Below are 18,495 nucleotides of genomic sequence, written 5' to 3' on the forward strand. Positions count from 1 at the left end.
ACACTGAGAGAAACCCGTGTGGGTGTGGTATGCCCCTCTCACCCTGACACAGTGATGGCACTGGTTGCTAGGGTCCATATTACCATAGCAACTATTCACTGATTTGAATAATATAGAATTTGAGTAAGGTTTGTTGTGGGCTTTTTGTGGTGAGGCCACAAAAGCCCAGGCCTCATGAGAAAACTTCAGGGTGCTTCGGAATACGAATCGCCACGTGTGCCATGCCGCAGGTGATTTTTCATTATAGCCGGCACAAGACGAGGAAGCCGTTCGGGGAGATTAGTCGCCCAAAGAAGAGGCGATTAGTTGCAAGGCGACTAAATCTCCCCGAATCGCCAGGTGTGCCCTTACCCTTATGGTCTGTAGGAAGAGACAGGAGTTATCGGGAAAAAAACGGGCTGTGAGTCAGTTTACGACCTTCTTACGTGAAAGGTGATCTTGCTCTTTGCACCAGTGCTAATCCTGCCGATGATTTATTGGGCGACTCCTATAGTGTTGGATGTTGTACTGTTGCTAACAGTATTAGATAGGGGTGTAACTGTAGAGGGAGCTGACCCTGCAACTGCTTGGGGGCATAGAAGGTAAAAGTGGTCCATGGAGGGGGGGTTAAATAGATTTTGCTATGGGGCCCAGTAACATTAACCTCTTTTATAGTACTTTATTAATTTTCCAGACCCGCAAGTATCTTATCCTCAACCCGGACCCACGACCCGCTGCCATCAAGAATCAGGAAGTGCTGTCTTTGTAAACTAAAAGTGAAATCATCGGAAGTAGGCGTGATCAGAAAAAAAGGAATAAAACAGGGAGTGCTGTCATTGTAAACCAGAAGTGACATCATCAGAAGTAGGCGTGATCATAAAAAAGGAGTAAAAATCGCTGTTGAGAAGACCCGCGGCCCGACCCGTGTCTATACCCGCACCCGGAACTTCTACCCGCAACCCGCAGGGTACCGCAGGTTTTTGCGGGTACCCGACCCGCTGCAGGACTCTACATATCCAAACACCACTGGACAATGTGGGGGCTACATAAATCTGTTAGAGGGTCACAGCCACACTGCGCGACTCCAGTTAGTTCGCCCTGCTCTCGATTGAAGAGACAGCTTTACACAAGTCTCTGGATTGCACTTTAGCAATACATAACTAACTGCTTATTGAAGTGATGATATGTTGGAATCCAGGGTAGAATCCCACCGGCTGTTTGGAATCAGAAATGCAATTCTACTTGAGATGGAGCTGCTTACTAAGGCTTTTTATTCTGGAAGGATACAATGGGGAATATGAGTCGGGGAAGGGCTGTGGGTGCTAAAAAAATTATGTAACTGTACCGGGTTTGGGAATATAAGCAGTTTGCCTTGGGTACCAATACCGTTTGGTTGACCTATAAAAAGTAGGACATTCAGCTGCCTGGGGCAAGGTGATCTCCCAGCATATTTGCAGAAATATCCCAGCTGGTTGCATAAACTATAATGTAATTGTATATCGATGTATTCAGGTACAGGGTTAATTTTGACAGTTCGGGTGGCATTTTAGCTGTCATGTTAATTCACTCAGAGAATGTTTATGATAAAGTTAATAAAAACGTTTTAGGAATCTTCCACACGGGCATAACGGAGAGGATCGCAGGATGAAATGCAATCTATGCTTTTAAATACAAGACAAAGTTTACAATGGTGTGTAAAATCATGTACAACTGCGAGACACGGGTAATAAAAGCACCATGTGACATCTAACAAGATTCTGGGAACCTTTCCCTTGGCAGTAGCTTTGGAATTTGTTTGCTGCATGGCAGCTGCATTGTAGGAATCCATGGAACAAGTTTAGTCTGTGTGATGATTTAAGAAAAAAAGTCTCATTTTCTCGTGTGGAAGAGGAGTGGGTAATGACCTCGGGAAGTGTATTTCCATTCAACAGATATTCAAAGTCAGCAAAACCATGTTCTTGCAGACTTGACATTCGGCACCGTTGTCTTTTAGTAAAAGAAAGAACCAAAGGAGACGAGAGACTAAAGAATTAGTTTACCTGAAAATTAGCTATTATGGCTCTTAAAGGAACAGTAACATCAAAAAATGAAATTAGTTTTAAGGACATGTAAAGCCTATATTTTCCTATCATGTATATAAGTTGGGCATATCTTCCCCACCTAAGCCACATAATTTGTATTGCATATACCCCCTCCGTTTGCCAGCACCATCAGAATTTCCTAAAACAAATAGCAGCTTTTACCGGACAGCCATTTTCTCTCTGACACATCATCAGTAACATTGAGACATGTATGCTGTAAAGTTCATGCAATGCAGAATGCAGCTTTACACAGGCATAATATACTTTTATAAAAAGTTCTGCTGGGGTTGAGCACTGTAATGATTAAGCTGAGCTCAGGAGAGGCGGTTAGGAGAAAAAATAGGATCAGACAGCTAGAGTTTCTATGGGAACTAGCAATGCTATCTCTTAATTGGCTGTTAGACTAAAGGGCGTGTTTAGTAATTTGAGCTGAGAACTGAGCATGCTCATGTGCCAACAGCTAAAGCAATCCTAAAAGAGGGAGCAGAGCTGGGTTAGAGGAGGAGAAGGATTTCTAAGTGATTAAGGGGATGCTACAGCCTTACTGTTAACCTTTTAACAACCAGAGTGGCAGGTATCTAAAGATTTCAAAGAGGCTGTTTGCTGATTAAATTTTTGTGGGGAGGGTTTACATGTCCTTTAAAGTAATAAAAAGGACATGTAAGTTAACGGTGAACTATCCTTTTAACAAAACCATCTTTTGCTAATCCTGATTTCATTTTAACCCTAATTTAATTTTATTCATACTAAAAAATAATTGTTGCTCTAGTGCGCTTCAGTATTTAATTCAGCTTAATGTTATATTTTAGCAGAGCAGGATATTTCTGTGGAACACTGGCAGTGACTCACTATGACATGCCACTGTAACCCTGGGCCTGATCTCCTGCACATATGAGAACATCCTGATTTCAATAGTTCTTGCCTGACCGTATCCTCTGGAGCACCGCTGCCTTAAGGTCAGTCCCTAGGGAAAGACATTTTCTGTAAGTCCTAGTACCAGACATCCTGCCTGAGAGAAGATAATGGCAGATTTATGCATACATTTAAGTCTAGTAAATCCAATTATTGCAGTGGCTTTGTAGCTTTGGCTATAAGAACTGCAGGAGTCTAAAAAAAACACAGGCTGTAACATTGGTATCTGTGAAACACAAGGTTTAAATTAGGCATATATATATATATATATATATATATATATATATATATATATATATATATATATATATATATATATATATATATATATATATATATATATATATATATAGTGCGAGGCCTGTTACTAGGCAATCGCGGTTTTTAACTTTAATGTATTTTTCTCTTATCACGATCAGAGGGATCACCCACTATTATCACTTGTATATATTGGCCCTTTTGATATAGGCTTGTTGGGGTTCACTAATTACATTTGACACTCTGTCAATCACATGACTTTGTCTATCACATGACTTTTTGGTAATGGTGGGCGCTTGGTGATGATGTCACAGGCTAATTTTGGCGCCAACTCTTCACTTTAAATTTGACCACACATCTGTTTGGTTTGTTTCTTCCTGAGGACGGCTAGAGTTGTAGCCGAAACGTCGGATCAATAAATCACAGCCTTTGCGGCTTTTTTTGAAGTCCTGTGAGTGCGGTTTTTTGTTACAATATATATATATATATGTATATATATATATATATATATATATGAATGCCCAACAATAAAGCAGATCAAGACTAATAAAGCTAACTCAAAGGTGAGACTTATTTAGAAATGATTTATAAAGTGGCTAATGTACCCCCTTCTTTAAAGGGGTTGTTTAGCTTTGCATTAACTTTTAATATGATGTAGAAAGTGATATTCTGAGACAATTTGCAGTTGGTATAAATTTTTTATTATTTGTGGTTTTTGTGTTATTTAGCTTTTTATTCAGTAGCTCGCCAGTTTGCAGTCCCAGCAAAAAAAGTTTTAATCATGGGTGACAAATCTCCAGGTCTGCCATCACCCTAATGCTTTTGAGGGCAGTATATGAACATATATGACTAGATGGGGCTTTTCTTAGAAAACAGACAAAAGATGGCTGAACACTGGCTTTCAAAGGAAGGATGCTTCATTTCTGGGCCTTTACCAAAGTCACTAGGTTTTGGACCAGTCACCAATTTATAATTGTATTTGTCCAATATGACATGAATTTAACTTGAAACAAGTCCCTTATATAGCCCTTTACTATATATAGCTGTCCCTGAGAGTGTATCTATGAGACACCATTGATTGCTCAACTGTATATTCTTGGCAGTGCAACAGGTAAAAACTTTGAAGTCCCCTTTTTAACCAGATTTCTGATGTTCTGCCTATGTTGATGAATATAATCACAGTGCATGACTTGGTAGCTCAAGGGTGACCAGCAGCAGAGTATTCAATAGGGTGGTTAAATGAACAGTAACATCAAAATTAAAGTGTTTAAAAGGAGAAGTCAACCTAGGGTTGCCACCCGGCCTGGCCGGTAAAAATTATGGCTGATCCCAATGTTAATAATAGGGAAAAAAGATAAATATATAGGAAGGCCGGTATTTTTTTCCTGAAAAGGTGGCAACCCTAAGTAAACCCCTTATTAAAAAACCCTACCCTACATAGACCCCCCCTTGCTCCTCCTGTGCAATATAGCCTTTTTTTCAATTTACGCCATTGCTACACAACAGCCTGTTTATATAAATTATAGTAGAGTTTCTGAAACAAACACATCAGTTTTACCAGTGCAAAGTGACAGTACATGCCATTTTCATTACTTTAAAACACTGTTCCTTTAACCAGATTTCTGATGTTCTGCCTATGTAGATGAACATAATCACAGTGCATGACTTGGTAGCTCAAGGGTGACCAGCAGTAGAGTCTTCAATAGGGTGGTTAAGATAAGAAAGTAAAGAAGATATAGAGCAACCAAAAACACAGCTAGAGCTATTGTACACAGTTGACTGTGGATTACTATGCATTGAGGTTACAGTGGAGGGTGTCAGGCAGTGGCATAAAATAAGGATATTTTCTGGTGTCACTGTCTGTTTAAGTTCTGAGGAATCCCATTGTATGCTACAACGCTTATCTCTTATCTGCTGTGTATCCTGTGCTTTTTAACCTTTTTCAGCTTTGAATGGTTGCCCACATGACTACACACACACATATATAAACTATAAGTGTGTTTCTTTTACCAGTGCAGCACAATAGTACATTATATTTTCAGTACTTTAGGAAACTTTTTTTTCTGTTGTTACTGGTCCTTTAAGTATGAATGAAACCTCAAATTAGAAAATTATTTAATGTAAATGGCATACTGATCGTTTCCGTCTAATGAAGAAACTCAATTATTCCCAGGCAACACCCAACTATATAGGATTTGGGATTGACCTTAGTACAAAAGAGGTAACGCTGTTGCTCTGGGGAAGCCATGAAATGAATTCATCTATTCATTGATCCTCCCCAGTGATGTGATGGATGTAGAAGTTAACTACCTTAGGGCTGGAGGAAGTCAATATACACTGTACTCTCAGCAAACAGATAACCAACTCCATAGTTACACCCCAGGCAAATCTGAATACACAAAGAAAAGGGGGTAGGGAGGCTACACCAGATCACAATGTATGTCAGCAGATCAGTGCCCCCCAGCGATATTACCTTCCATTGAATGGGACTCTGTCTTCCAACAACTGTCCTTTTACCACCCATCCCCGCTGCTAGCCACGGCTATCCGATTTCTAAGGCCATAGACCCTGTTATGTGAACCCTGCTTATTGACAGACAGTTCTACAGAGAGACAGTGTCAGGATAATACATTAATCATGTGTAGGGGGTCAGTATATTGCGTAACTTGTGATAAACGACTGCAACATGTACATTATTATCCAATAAGAATTTAATCAATTTGTAAAGAGTTAAGAAAGGGAATAAAAAGACAATATAATCACTGTGTCATTGCAAAATGATCCCCATTTAAAGTAGTATGTTCTTTTCTAAAGTCCTGATCAAATTTACTTCTGTATTTTAACACTAAAGCTGGTGGGGCAGCTGAATGATCTGACTCTCTACACACAACACCACATCACAGCAATGTTCCACAGCCTGGGACCCACCAGAACACAGTTACAACATGGCATCCATGTAGAACAAAAACAAATATTTTTGGGACCCCTCCTTCCCTTTTAAATCTCAGTGTAAGCTGGGACTAGCGATAGTGTTTATGTCAGTAAGCTAGAACATCGGTTATAATTATTGACTGCTACTTTATATTATCAAGCCATTTGTATATCGGAGACTTGATTGTCACGGTGGTCCCCCCCGACGCATTTTCCACAGAAATACTGGTTCTAAACTTTGCCATTGTAATGGTTCGGTTGTGAATGAACCCTAGAAGACTGCTTGCAGTTGTTTAAACCCCTTTGTGAAACAGGAAAACCCCCAAGCTCTGGGGCCCCAGAAATTTTTGTGACCATAATGTCAGAGAACCTACTTCACTCTGGAGACCAGAAAGGTAGTTAAATAGACATGGGTGAGATCGAGGTGCAGCTAAGAGAGTGGTGGCAGAACATAACTGCAGTCTATAATGCAGGCAAGGGTCAAAATACAGGAAAAAACAAAAATAAAATCTAACAGGCTTGAGCTGTATCTAAGATTTTAAAAAACCAGCTTGGACGTGGAAGGGGGAAAGTAAAGGTGCCACACAGGGATTTTGCAGGCCAATGTCAGCCCCTATGCGGGCAGTGACCTCTTCTTTATTTTTTGCATCCAGAACTATTGTATCTGCTCTAGAGCAAACACACTGATTTTGGAGCAAAATGTAAAGTCTTGCATTTCTTTGTGGAAATCAGCCATATGCATTTAAAGGAGAACTAAACCCTAAAAATTAATATGGCTAAAAATGCCATATTTTATATAATGACCTTATTGCACCAGCCTTAAGTTTCAGCTTGTCAATAGCAGCAATGATCCAGGACTTCAAACTTGTCACAGGGTGTCACCATCTTGGAAAGTGTCCGTGACACTCACATGCTCAGTGGGCTCTGAGCAGCTGTTGAGAAGCTAAGCTCAGGGGTCATTGCAAATTATCAAGCAGAAAATGAGGTCGGCCTGTAATTTAAGCTGATGCTACAGGGCTAATTATTAAATTCTGGTGCTAGTTGCACTGGTTATCTGTATTAATTACTAATCAGCCTTATATTGTGACATTTCTATTCTATGTGTACTGTATATTGTGAGTGGGTCCCTAAGCTCAGTAAGTGACAGCAGCACAGAGCATGTGCAGTGAATCAGCCTAAAAGAAGATGGGGAGCTACTGGGGCATCTTTGGAAACACAGATCTTTACTGCTAAAGGGCTATAGTTGCCTTGGGCTGGTACAGACGCCCAAAACATAATGTACAACATTTCTAGCCTACTTCTTTAGTTAAGCTTTACTTCTCCTTTAAGCAGGAGCGGACATAACGGTTTCAGAGGCAAAAAGACTTGTTGGACTGGCCCACAGGGATACCAGGAAAAGTCCCGGTGGGCCCAGGTGTCAGTGGGCCCTTGTGCTGTTAGACATTTGGCCTATTTCATGGTCATTCCCTATGTGAATGAGAACTAAGTGGCTTAATAGATATAATAATAGAGTAATAAGTAAAGAAAAGAGAATAGAGGTTGAGTGAGTAGAGGAAGAATAATAGTAGTGAGAGTGGGCACCTGGTCTACGGTTACTTGGTGGGCCCCTGGTCAAAGGTTTTTGGCTGGGCCCCTGGTGTCCCAGTCTGACACTGTATGTTATATCTTGTTAGGAATCATGAGTGCCTGTATATCTGGGTAATTAGAAATCCCCACAATTAAGCCTTGAGGCCCGATGAAGGGCCAAAATGTTGCCTATTTGTGGCACAATAAAACACTATTTTCTTTACTAATTCCGTGTGCTGCTGGACTAGAATCTCCATAATTAAGCTTTGCAGGTGTTTTGTTTTCAACAGGAGCTAAGCTTCTTCCTCCTCATTTATATGAGGCAGTCTGTAAGTCTAATATCACATGTGGCAGTTTAACCTCTGCCACCAGGCTGAAATCAAGCGGTCAATCGTCGGTCACCACTTCCCACAGTAATCTGTAGGAAGTACTATATGCAGTGTCGGACTGGCCCACCGGGATACCAGTAAAAGTCTCGGTGGGCCCAGGAGTCAGTGGGCCCTTGTGCTGGTGAACATTTGGTTTATTTCATGGGCATTCCCTATTTCTATAAGAAAAAGATGCCAAATAGATGGAATAATCAATTATAGTAGATAAAAAAAGAGACTAGGAGAATAGAGGTTGAGTGAGGAGAGGAAAAATAATAGTACTGAGAGTGGACCCCTGGTCTAAGGTTTTTGGGTGGGCCCCTGGTGTCCCAGTCCGACACTGCAAAAAGAAGAGGAGGTTACTGCCTATGTAAGGGCTGGGCTCTATGGAAATAGACCAGCACGTCTGGAGGAGCACTATGCTGACAACCAGGAATTATGTGAAGATGTGACACACAATACTACAAATTGTGTGTGCTGTGCCTAAACTAATTATTTGTATAAAGTGTGCATGGCACCTGCATTGTTCTATTCAGGATTAGTCAAACTGTCGGTGTTCTTACATCAGTGTCTTCAGAAGTTGTAGACAGACAGATACAGACAGATATGTTATCGCTACGTTAAAGAAATTTACATTATTATACTTATTGACATAAGTGTTATCATATGTAAAGAGGAGATATTGACAATCAAAGGCTGAACTTTGCAGTCAGGAGGAGCCAATTAGGAGTTTGCTTTTATTTGTCTAGAGACTACTAGATTAGTAACACTAATTGTTGAGTAATTGCTGTTGTGTGCTGGGCAAATTTTATGGCGGTGGCACATGGGGACATTAGTCGCCCAGTGACAAATCTTCTCTACAGCAGGCGACTAATCTCCCTGAAATGCCTTCCCGCCAGCAAGTTTACGAATCACCATTGGGATGGCATACGAATCACTTCGGATTTCCGAAGTCACTAGAAGTTTCCTTGTGAGGCAACTTCGTGCAAGCGAATTTGTATGCCATCCCGCCGGCGATTTGTATTCTTGCCGGAGGCATTTGGGGAGATTAGTCGCCCGCAGTAGAGAAGATTTATCAATGGGCGACTAATCTCCCTGTCTACCACCACCCTTAAAGTGATCACCATTGTTATATGTTTAACCTAGATGTCCACCCAAACACCGTTTCATTATTTTGCCTAATGAAAGAAAATGTAATTCTAAGCAACTTAGTACTTCTTGGTTTGTAGAATTTCATAAAACAAATGAAATGAAGTATAATTGAGTAACATATGTTAGAAACTGGCTTAGTCTTATATTTTATTTCATTATGCAAAAGATTTTGGGCAGAGATCCCTTGGGGTCACATGAGATCAGTCACTCAGCAATGAATCTCCTCTAGCATGAGCGGCTAATTTCCTCTAAATGATTTCTCAGTAGTTAACATGCAAATCACCTCTGGGAAAACATAAGCGGCGCAGCTACTTTTCCTCACAAGGAAACTTCAGGGAACTGTGTACCGTATGTGCCTCCCCCCCCCCACCAGCAATTTTGCATGTTAAGGGCTCGTACTGACGAGCATTTCTTAGTGTACTCCCCTGCGGCTGAACACTTTAAAACTGACCGTAGGAGAGCGCACTAACAAACACTCATCAGTATTGCTGCAGTGGGAACACAACGTATTGCTGTGTTTCTTCCTTTGCTCCCCTGTGGCTGAACCCTCTAAAACTGACCACAGGGAAGCACACTAAGAAATGCTCATCAGTTCGAGCCCTTACTTCTAGGAAGCCATTAGAAGCCATAGGTAGAAGAAATTAAAGGAACAGTAACACCAAAACATTTTTAAAGTGTCTTAAAGGGCATGTAAAGTCTAAAATAGAATAAGGCTAGAAATGCTGTATTTTGTATACTAAATATAAACATGAACTTACTGCACCACAATCCTAATCAAACAAATAATTTATGCTTTCAAAGTTGGCTACAGGGGGTCAACATCTTTGCAAGACTAAGACTGTGCACATGCTCATTATGGTCTGGGCTGCTTAGGGATCGTCATAAACAAAGCTGCTTGAGTTCTGCATGGCTGGGAAGTAAGGCGGGTGCTCCCCCTGCTGTTCATAAGTATGATTGTTTCCCTGCTCAGCAGTTAGGGACCATCTGACAATTCCTATCCACAGCAGTAAACGAAGGGAGAATTTCACTGCATACAGTCAGGTTTCTTATAACAATGGTACACATTTTTTAATTAAAGTATATTGGAGACAGGTTTCTTTTTCATTAAAGAAAGTAAAAATGGGATTTTATTTTTTTGCCTTTACATGCCCTTTAAAGGAATGACAATATAATGTATTGTTGCCTTGCACTGGCAAAACTGATGTGTTTGCTTCAGAAACTATACAATAACTTATATAAACAAGCTGCTATGTAGCCATGGGGGCAGCCATTCACAGGATACCTTTTTATGACTTTTTCGGCATACATGATATGATTTCACTGACATAAGATCAAGGAGTATGTAGCTTGATCTTATCAGTTCGCCAGGTATAACCTGGTGAAGCAGACTCTGGCGAAAAGGGTAATGTAGTGGAAAGTTTGCATTCTGATGAATTTGCAGAGAAACGATCGCTCGCCTGAGAGAAAATTCACTGTGAAACTTTGTTAGTGTTGAGCTCTTTTACTAGTGAATTGTCCTCTATACCTTTTAGTAAATTGATGATGTCCCTGCAAATTGCCGTTTTTGCGAATTTTCGCTAGCGGCGGGCACTTTTTCCTTTAGTAAATCTGCCCCATAGTATCATCACAATAACTTGGCTAGACTGTTCAAAATATGTTTAAAAGACTCACCACATTCGATTCTTTCTCCCACGAGTTGTCTTCAGATGGGTCATTCTCTAAATCAGTCCCTCTGCTGCAGTCTAAATGTATCAGAGCACGGCATCGATAGTGACAGGTGAAACTGCAGTCTAAAAGAAGGCGCAAGAGATAGTAAGAGTCTTTATAAAGTAAGAGACAGAGGCATCCTAAACAGCGCAGGATGAGAGTATGTAGCAGGGAGTTCGTCTTCTAACCAGACATTTATTAGCATGGGGATAGGGTTTTATTTGAATGAGAACATTTTTCTTTTTCATTTAAACATTTGTCTCTGGTTCTTAAATGATCTAAAATCCATAGAGATGAACTCTGTGTATGCATCCTCCCACTGATAACTGACTTCTCACACTGCATAGATCTCAGACGGAGTTCTGACATGTTGCATGCATTTAGCATACTGTCCACTGGATGGTGCTATAGGGCAACAGGCATGTACCTCCCATAATGTGGTACAGTTTATTAAAAATATTGCCCACTGAATATGATGAAGAACTAATGAACCCATTTATCATTTTTAATGTGTGTCTTATTAATTGTTGTGCTTATGCTACAGACATATGGGTACTTGTTAAATACAGGCTTAGAAAAAGAAAAGAAGATATCCAACCCCCCGCCCCCCAAATGATAAACTCAAAGTGGATATAGTCCCGCTATACATCTTTATTATACAATCTCTTTAAAATGCATAGTAAAACACATACATGGAAAACATATACAGTACTTAGAAAATATTACTTATAATGGCTCTGAAAATTCACCCGTCGGTAATGAGCATTACTAAAAATATTCCAAGACCGTTGATGATGGAATTTGGGCTATAATGGTGAGTGACAGGTATAGAAGGGATGGTAATACACCTGATCTCTCACAATGCAACTTATAATATTTATGCTTTGAGAACATGGGGATATGACCATGCACTCACATTTGTAGTGCTTTGATCATTTCCAAGTGCTCTATACATTTTTAATATATGGGTTTTAATATGTATTTTTAATTGATCCTATAATAAAGATGTGTTCTTAAAGGAGAACTAACCCCTAAAAATTAATATGGCTAAAAATGCCATATTTTATATACTGAACTTATTGCACCAGCCTAAAGTTTCAGCTTCTCAATAGCAGCAATGATCCAGGACTATAAACTTGTCACAGGGGGTCACCATCTTGGAAAGTGTCTGCGACATTCACATACTCAAAGGGCTCTCAGCAGCTGTTGAGGAGCTAAGCTTAGGGGTCGTTGCAAATTATCAAGCAGAAAATGAGGTTTGTATGTAATTTAAGCTGATGCTACAAGGCTGATTCTTAAATTTTGATGCTAATTGCACTGGTTTTTGAACTGACGTAGTAATTATCTGTATTAATTAATAATCATCCTTATACTGTGACATTCAGGCCCGGACTGGCAATCTGTGGGTTCTGGAAAATGCCAGATAGGCTGCTGTAATATACCATAGAAAGTGACTATTAAGTGGGCTGGTGCAAGGACCTATTTTGAATCCCAGTCCAGACCTGGTGACATTTACAGTATATTCTATGTGTACTGTATATTGTGCATCGGTCCCTAAGCTCAGTAAGTGACAGCAGCACAGAGCATTTGCAGTGAATCAGCAGAAAAAAAGATGGGGAGCTACTGGGGCATCTTTGGAAACACAGATCTTTACTGCTAAAGGGCCGTGGTTCCCTTGGGCTGGTGCAGAAACCCGAAACATAATGTACAACATTTCTGCTCTACTATGTAGGGGTGAAAGTCAGTTCCATAGACAACTATAGTGTATATAAATAAGCTGCTGTGTAGCCATGGAGGCAGCCTTTCAAAGCAGAAAAAGCTCAGATTTACATAGCAGATATCAGATAAGCTCTGTAGAATACAATGGGAACTTTTCTGTTATCTACTATGTAACCTGTGCCTTTTTTAAATTTTTTGAACTGCCCCCATGGCTACACAGCAGCTTGTTTATACAAGCTATCAGGGCAGCCATCAGGGGGGGACAGGGGGGAGAGTTGTAGGGGGCCCCGAGGGTAAGGGGGGCCCGGCCACGCCACACTTACTTGATTAGTCGGGCCCCCCATCTTTCTGGAACTGCTGACATAGGGAAGGCATGGACGTTTAAGGGGCCCTGGCCACCAATTTTCTCATAATGTGGGGGGGGGGCTGGCCACCAATTTTGGCCACCAATTTTTTTTTTCTCATGTGGGGTCCTAGCCACCAATATTTTTTAATGGGGGGCCCTGGCCACAAATGTTTTTTTATGGGGGGCCCTGACAACCAATATCTTTTTATTTTTTATTAACATGTGGGAACCCTAGCCATCAATATTTTTTTGTTTTTTTACTGTGCGGTGGGGGGCGGACCTGTGGGGTGGGGAGGGCGGACCTGTAGATGGGGCTTGCGGTGGGTGCAGCCCAGGGAGCCCAGGACATTTTGTCGTATGGGGCCCTGCGATTTCTTATGGCGGTCCTGCAAGCTATAGTAGAGTTTCTAAAGCAAACACACCAGTTTTACAGTGCATCATATTTAAAACAATATCATTTGCTGGTATTACCGTCCCTTTAACTCTCCTTCTGACATTCATCCTTTACAGTAAGTCTAGGCCCCAAATTAGAATCATGTTGCATGTAAAGTAAATTACCGGAGCAATCTAGACTGAAATTCCTCTGTAATCAGGTCAATGTGTTAGTCTCAAACACCTTTTAAATGCCAATTTTTACATATAGCCCAATACTCAGTATCAATTTTATGTTTTTTTATTTATTAGCCTCTCTGTTCCTGATCCGTCAATCAAAAAAATCTGACTGTGAGGTCTCCATGTTATTGTAATTTTGTATTGTTATTGCATATCTTCCTATTTGAACCCTTTTTCAGTATGATGTACATGCTGCTTAGTGGTTGCTGGGAAGTTAAACTTAAGACCATAAAGAGTTAAGACTGCATATTGTTTTACAATACTATATACCATGGTAATGGTGATTTTAAGAAGACCTACCCCTTTAAGGGAGCCCCCCCAAAAAAAGAAACCAAAATAAGTAATTTTCCCATCTGATTTACATAACCAACTGTCCCAAGATGCATGAATAAAGCCTTTGTTTGATTGGAAGGTAGCGGACAAGCCTAAAGTCTAAAATAAAAGCATCAGGGGACAAAAGCATCTGATTTGTATAACTCCGATTAGTTACCCTTTTATGAAATTTACTTTATGTGAAGGGATGTTTGATTGTCTGGCACGACAGAAAGGTTATATGACTGCACTACTATGGCATACCTCCCAACAGTCTTGTTTTCTGTGGGACAGTCCTGATATTGACAACTCAGCCCGCAGTCCCAGATTTTTATTAAAAAGTCCAGAGATTCTCTTTGATCTCCTGCACTGGATGCCAAAAAAAAGTTACAAAGTTTGTGAAACTTAATAATAGGGATGCACCGAATCCAGGATTCGGTTCGGGATTCAGCCAGGATTCGGCCGTTTTCAGCAGGCCGAACCGAATATAAATCCTAATTTGCATATGCAAATTAGGGGCGGGGAGGGAAATCGTGTGAGTTTTTGTCACAAAACAAGGAAGTAAAAAAAATGTTTTCCCCTTTCCACCCCTAATTTGCAAATACAAATTCAGGTTCCGTATTCGGCCAAATATTTCACGAAGGATTTGGGGGTAGGCCGAATCCAAAATAGTGGATTCAGTGCATCCCTACTTAATAAAAGGCTTTTTGGCAGAGAGACAAAAACACTCAGCACATGCACTTAGATACATTTGTAAGTATTTAAGATAAGCAACGATACAATTGTAACTTTTTAAGATAAATCAGTCTCTTGGGGAAACTGAGACTAACAGTTTAAAGGGCAATTTTACATTCATTAGCAAAACTGTTACAACACATCAAACTTTCATAACCTGACACATTTTGTGAAATGGACATGGTAATTGGGGGTGTGGCCACAAAAAGCGGGTGTTGTCAGAATGGTGCCTGTGCCAGTTCTTTTTATCCCTCTTTCCATTTTGCAAATGTTGGGAGGTATGCTATGGACTCCGATGTGGAGCCATAATGATTGCTGGGACAGGACAGAATACACCTTGGTACTTTACTATCCTCCCAGCACTAACAAGTGGGCAGTGCAAGTAGCACCTAGTGTTTAATTCTCTACCAACCTTGGGTCCTCAGATGTTGTTGAGCTACAGCTACCAGCATGTTAATACCCTTGATTATATGATGAAAAAATGTGGGAGGTGTAGCTAGTTAGCCAAAAATTTAATGTTTAAAGGCTGGAGTGACTGGATGTCTAACATAATAGCCAGAACACTACTTCCTGCTTATCAGCTCTCTTGGTTTACACTGACTGGTTACCCTGGTTACCAGACAGTAACTAATCAGAGACTTGAGGGGGGCCTCATGGGTCATATCTGTTGCTTTTGAATCTGAGCTGAATGCTGAGGATCAATTACAAACTCACTGAACAGATATGTACCATGTGCCCCCCCCTTCAAGTCGCTGACTAACTCAGAGTTAGAGAGCTGAAAAGCAGGAAGTAGTGTTCTGGCTATTTACGTTACACATCCAGTCACTCCAGCCTTTATACATTACATTTTTGGCTAACAAACTATATTAGTAACATTTGCACAGCCTATTTACCCAGTTTTTATTTTCAAACTGAACTGTTCGTTTAAGGAAGTATACCTACCATGTAAATAAATACCCTGTGTTGTGTGCAAGCATGAGTAATGGAACATGTATATACTGCCATGTGCCGATATCTTGCACTGATCACATCTAACAAGATCAAAAGAGTCTGTCTGCAAGTTTGGATATATGGCTCAGAACTATTAGGCTGGATCTACGCTATAAAACCAGCCAATCTGGATTGTCCAGTAGTGATATGTGGATCCGTCTTTTCCCGATGGAAAAGACAGTACATCGAATCGGATTTGGACCATTCCCTAGTCGAAGTACACAAAAAATAGCTCAAAATTTTAAATTTTTTCATTCGAAAATTCACCTCGACCTTTGATAAATCTGTCCCTTTGTGTATAGCATGAGGCATGTAAAAAACAACCTGTTTTCAAAAGGCTTTATGCTTAAAGGGGTTGTTCACCTTTAAGTCAACTTTTAATATGTTATAGAAGCAACTTTTCAATTGGCCTTCATTTTTTTTTCTAGTTTTTGAAATATTTGCCTTCTTCTCACTCTTTCCACCTTTCAAATGAACCCATCTAAAAAAACAAATGCTCTGTAAGTCTATCAATGTATTGTTATTGCTTTTTATTACTCCTCTTTCTATTCAGACCCTCTCTTATTCATATTCCAGTCTCTTATCCATAACAATGCATGGTTGCTAGGGTAATTTGGACCATAGCAACCAGATAGCAGAAATTGCAAACTGGAGAGCTGACGATTAAAAAGCTAAATAGCTCGAAATCCACAAATAATAAAAAATGAAAACCATTTGCAAATTGTCTCAGAATATCACTCTCTACACCATATTAAAAGTTGATTTAAAGGTGAACAAAGCCTTTAATTATTATCTAATAAATTGCATATATAGATTTAGTGGTTTTGCAGATTAATAGCAGATGGGGAACATGTCTGTAGGATACATTTTATTGCGAACACATGTTTCAAGATTAACAAGATTTTAAATAAAGAAGTCATTTGAATTGTCTTATTAAAATGATGTTAATAAAGAAAGAGTGGAAATATATTTCCCATTACCTGCAATAAACTAGATTAGCAGTTTCACTAGCTTTGTTAGCAGGTCTGGACTGAGAATTAAAATAGGCCCTGGCATTTTAGGTACACATACCCAATCAGTCCACATAGAGGCCCAAACAGACCCCACCAGCCCACTAAATAGTGACTTTCTACGGCACCTTATAGTAGCCCCTCTGGCATTTGCCAGAACTCACAGATTGCCAGTCCGGGCCTGTTTGTTAGACATACAGTACTAAACATATAGCACAAGTGAGTCAGTGCATAATGGTGGCTGGATAGTGCAGGGATCATATAATAGTAGTGAATGGGGCTAGGTATGTAAGTGTGTATTTAGTGAAGTGGTAACTGTATGAGTTTATGGAACACTGAGCCAGTACATGATACACATGAACATGAGCCGGCGTGTGGTGCAGCTTGATCTATTGCAGATTTTTATAGAGTTTTGGCATTAAAGGAACAGTTCAGTATAAAAGTAAAACCTGGGTAAATAGATAGTCTGTGCAAAATAAAACATGTTTTCAATATAGTTATTTAGCCAAAAATGTAATGTATAAAGGCTGGAGTGACTGGATGTCTAACATAACAGAACACTACTTACTGCTTTGCAGCTCTCACTGATTGGTTACTAGGATGGGTCTAACATTTGCTCTGGGCACCCTAGAAGTACCACTGTTTTAGGGCGAGTAAATAATGCGGAATGTCCACAGCATGAACAGTGCGGGTTTACAGTAACTATTTCTCTCTGTAATAAAACCTCCCAATATTATTATTTACCAGGTCAGTTGTTCCGGCAGCATAATGTTTTAAGATGGAGAATGCAGTGGGGAAATGTACAACGCTTGGTGCCATGTTTTTTCACTTTGCACTCTGCCTCATTTGTAGCACCATAGGCACACTTCAGAATGTAGAGAAAAGGTTTATTCTTCTATGAATACAGAGCTCCATGAGTTTAGCAGTATGAGGGGTTGGCTGGTGGTGGCACAAGCAGCGTTGAGCAGGGTAAACCCCCGATGGGCCAGTGGCCCAAATTCCCCCAACTTAACCTGGCAGCCACATTCTCTGATATACTTGCCCCACCCTGACTCCAGGTGACATCCAACATGGAGCACTGCTGTATGTTAGCGCAGGTCTAACACTGGAGAGATTGGGTCAGGGGCAGTACTCGTGGGCCCTAGGTGCCTAGTCCGATGCAGGTTACATGGGTGTCCCCTTGGATGCCCCTATCTTGCATGCCATTCAGATGCAAAAGCTAGGGTGTCCAATGGGTGCAAGATGCAGCAGGGCAAGTTCAGGCCTGCTTTGTGCCCACGACACTGCTCTTTTCATCTTGTGTTGGATTTAGAGCCTCAGAAGAGCAAAACAGCTCTAGAACTTGCAACAGAGATTTTGATACATTACCCCTTCTGTTTAACTGCACTTCATTTTCTCTTAGGGGCAGATTTACATAGGGTCGAATATCAAGGGTTAATTAACCCTCGATATTCGACTGGCGAATGTAAATCCTTTGACATCGAAGTCAAAGGATTTAGCGCTATTCCTACGATCGAACGATTAAATCCTTCGAATTGAACGATTCAAAGGATTTTAATCCATCGATCGAAGGATATTCCTTCCAGAAAATTGTTAGAAAGCCTATGGGGACCTTCCCCATAGGCTAACATTGGCCTCGGTAGGTTTTAGGTGGCGAACTAGGGGGTCGAAGTATTTTTTAAAGAGACAGTACTTCGACTATCGAATGGTCGAATAGTTGAACGATTTTAAGTTCGAATCATTGGATTCGAGGTCATAGTCAAAGGTCGAAGTAGCCTATTCGATGGCCGAAGTAGCCATATTCGACCATTCGAAAT

At 40.5% G+C, this 18,495-nt stretch overlaps 1 protein-coding gene across 1 annotated transcript in view; it reads right to left on the reverse strand.

Annotated features, from left to right (window-relative positions):
• rassf1.S (Ras association domain family member 1 S homeolog) overlaps positions 1-18,495 on the reverse strand; it is a 31,524-nt gene that overhangs the window by 9,902 nt on the left and 3,127 nt on the right. Inside the window, exon 2 of the mRNA XM_041591312.1 lies at positions 10,919-11,037. Coding sequence (XP_041447246.1) covers positions 10,919-11,037 — 119 coding nt within the window. The remainder of the gene's footprint in view (positions 1-10,918; positions 11,038-18,495) is intronic.

This window comes from Xenopus laevis, chromosome 4S (genome assembly GCF_017654675.1).
Source record: "Xenopus laevis strain J_2021 chromosome 4S, Xenopus_laevis_v10.1, whole genome shotgun sequence".
Classification (NCBI taxonomy): Eukaryota; Metazoa; Chordata; class Amphibia; order Anura; family Pipidae; genus Xenopus; species Xenopus laevis.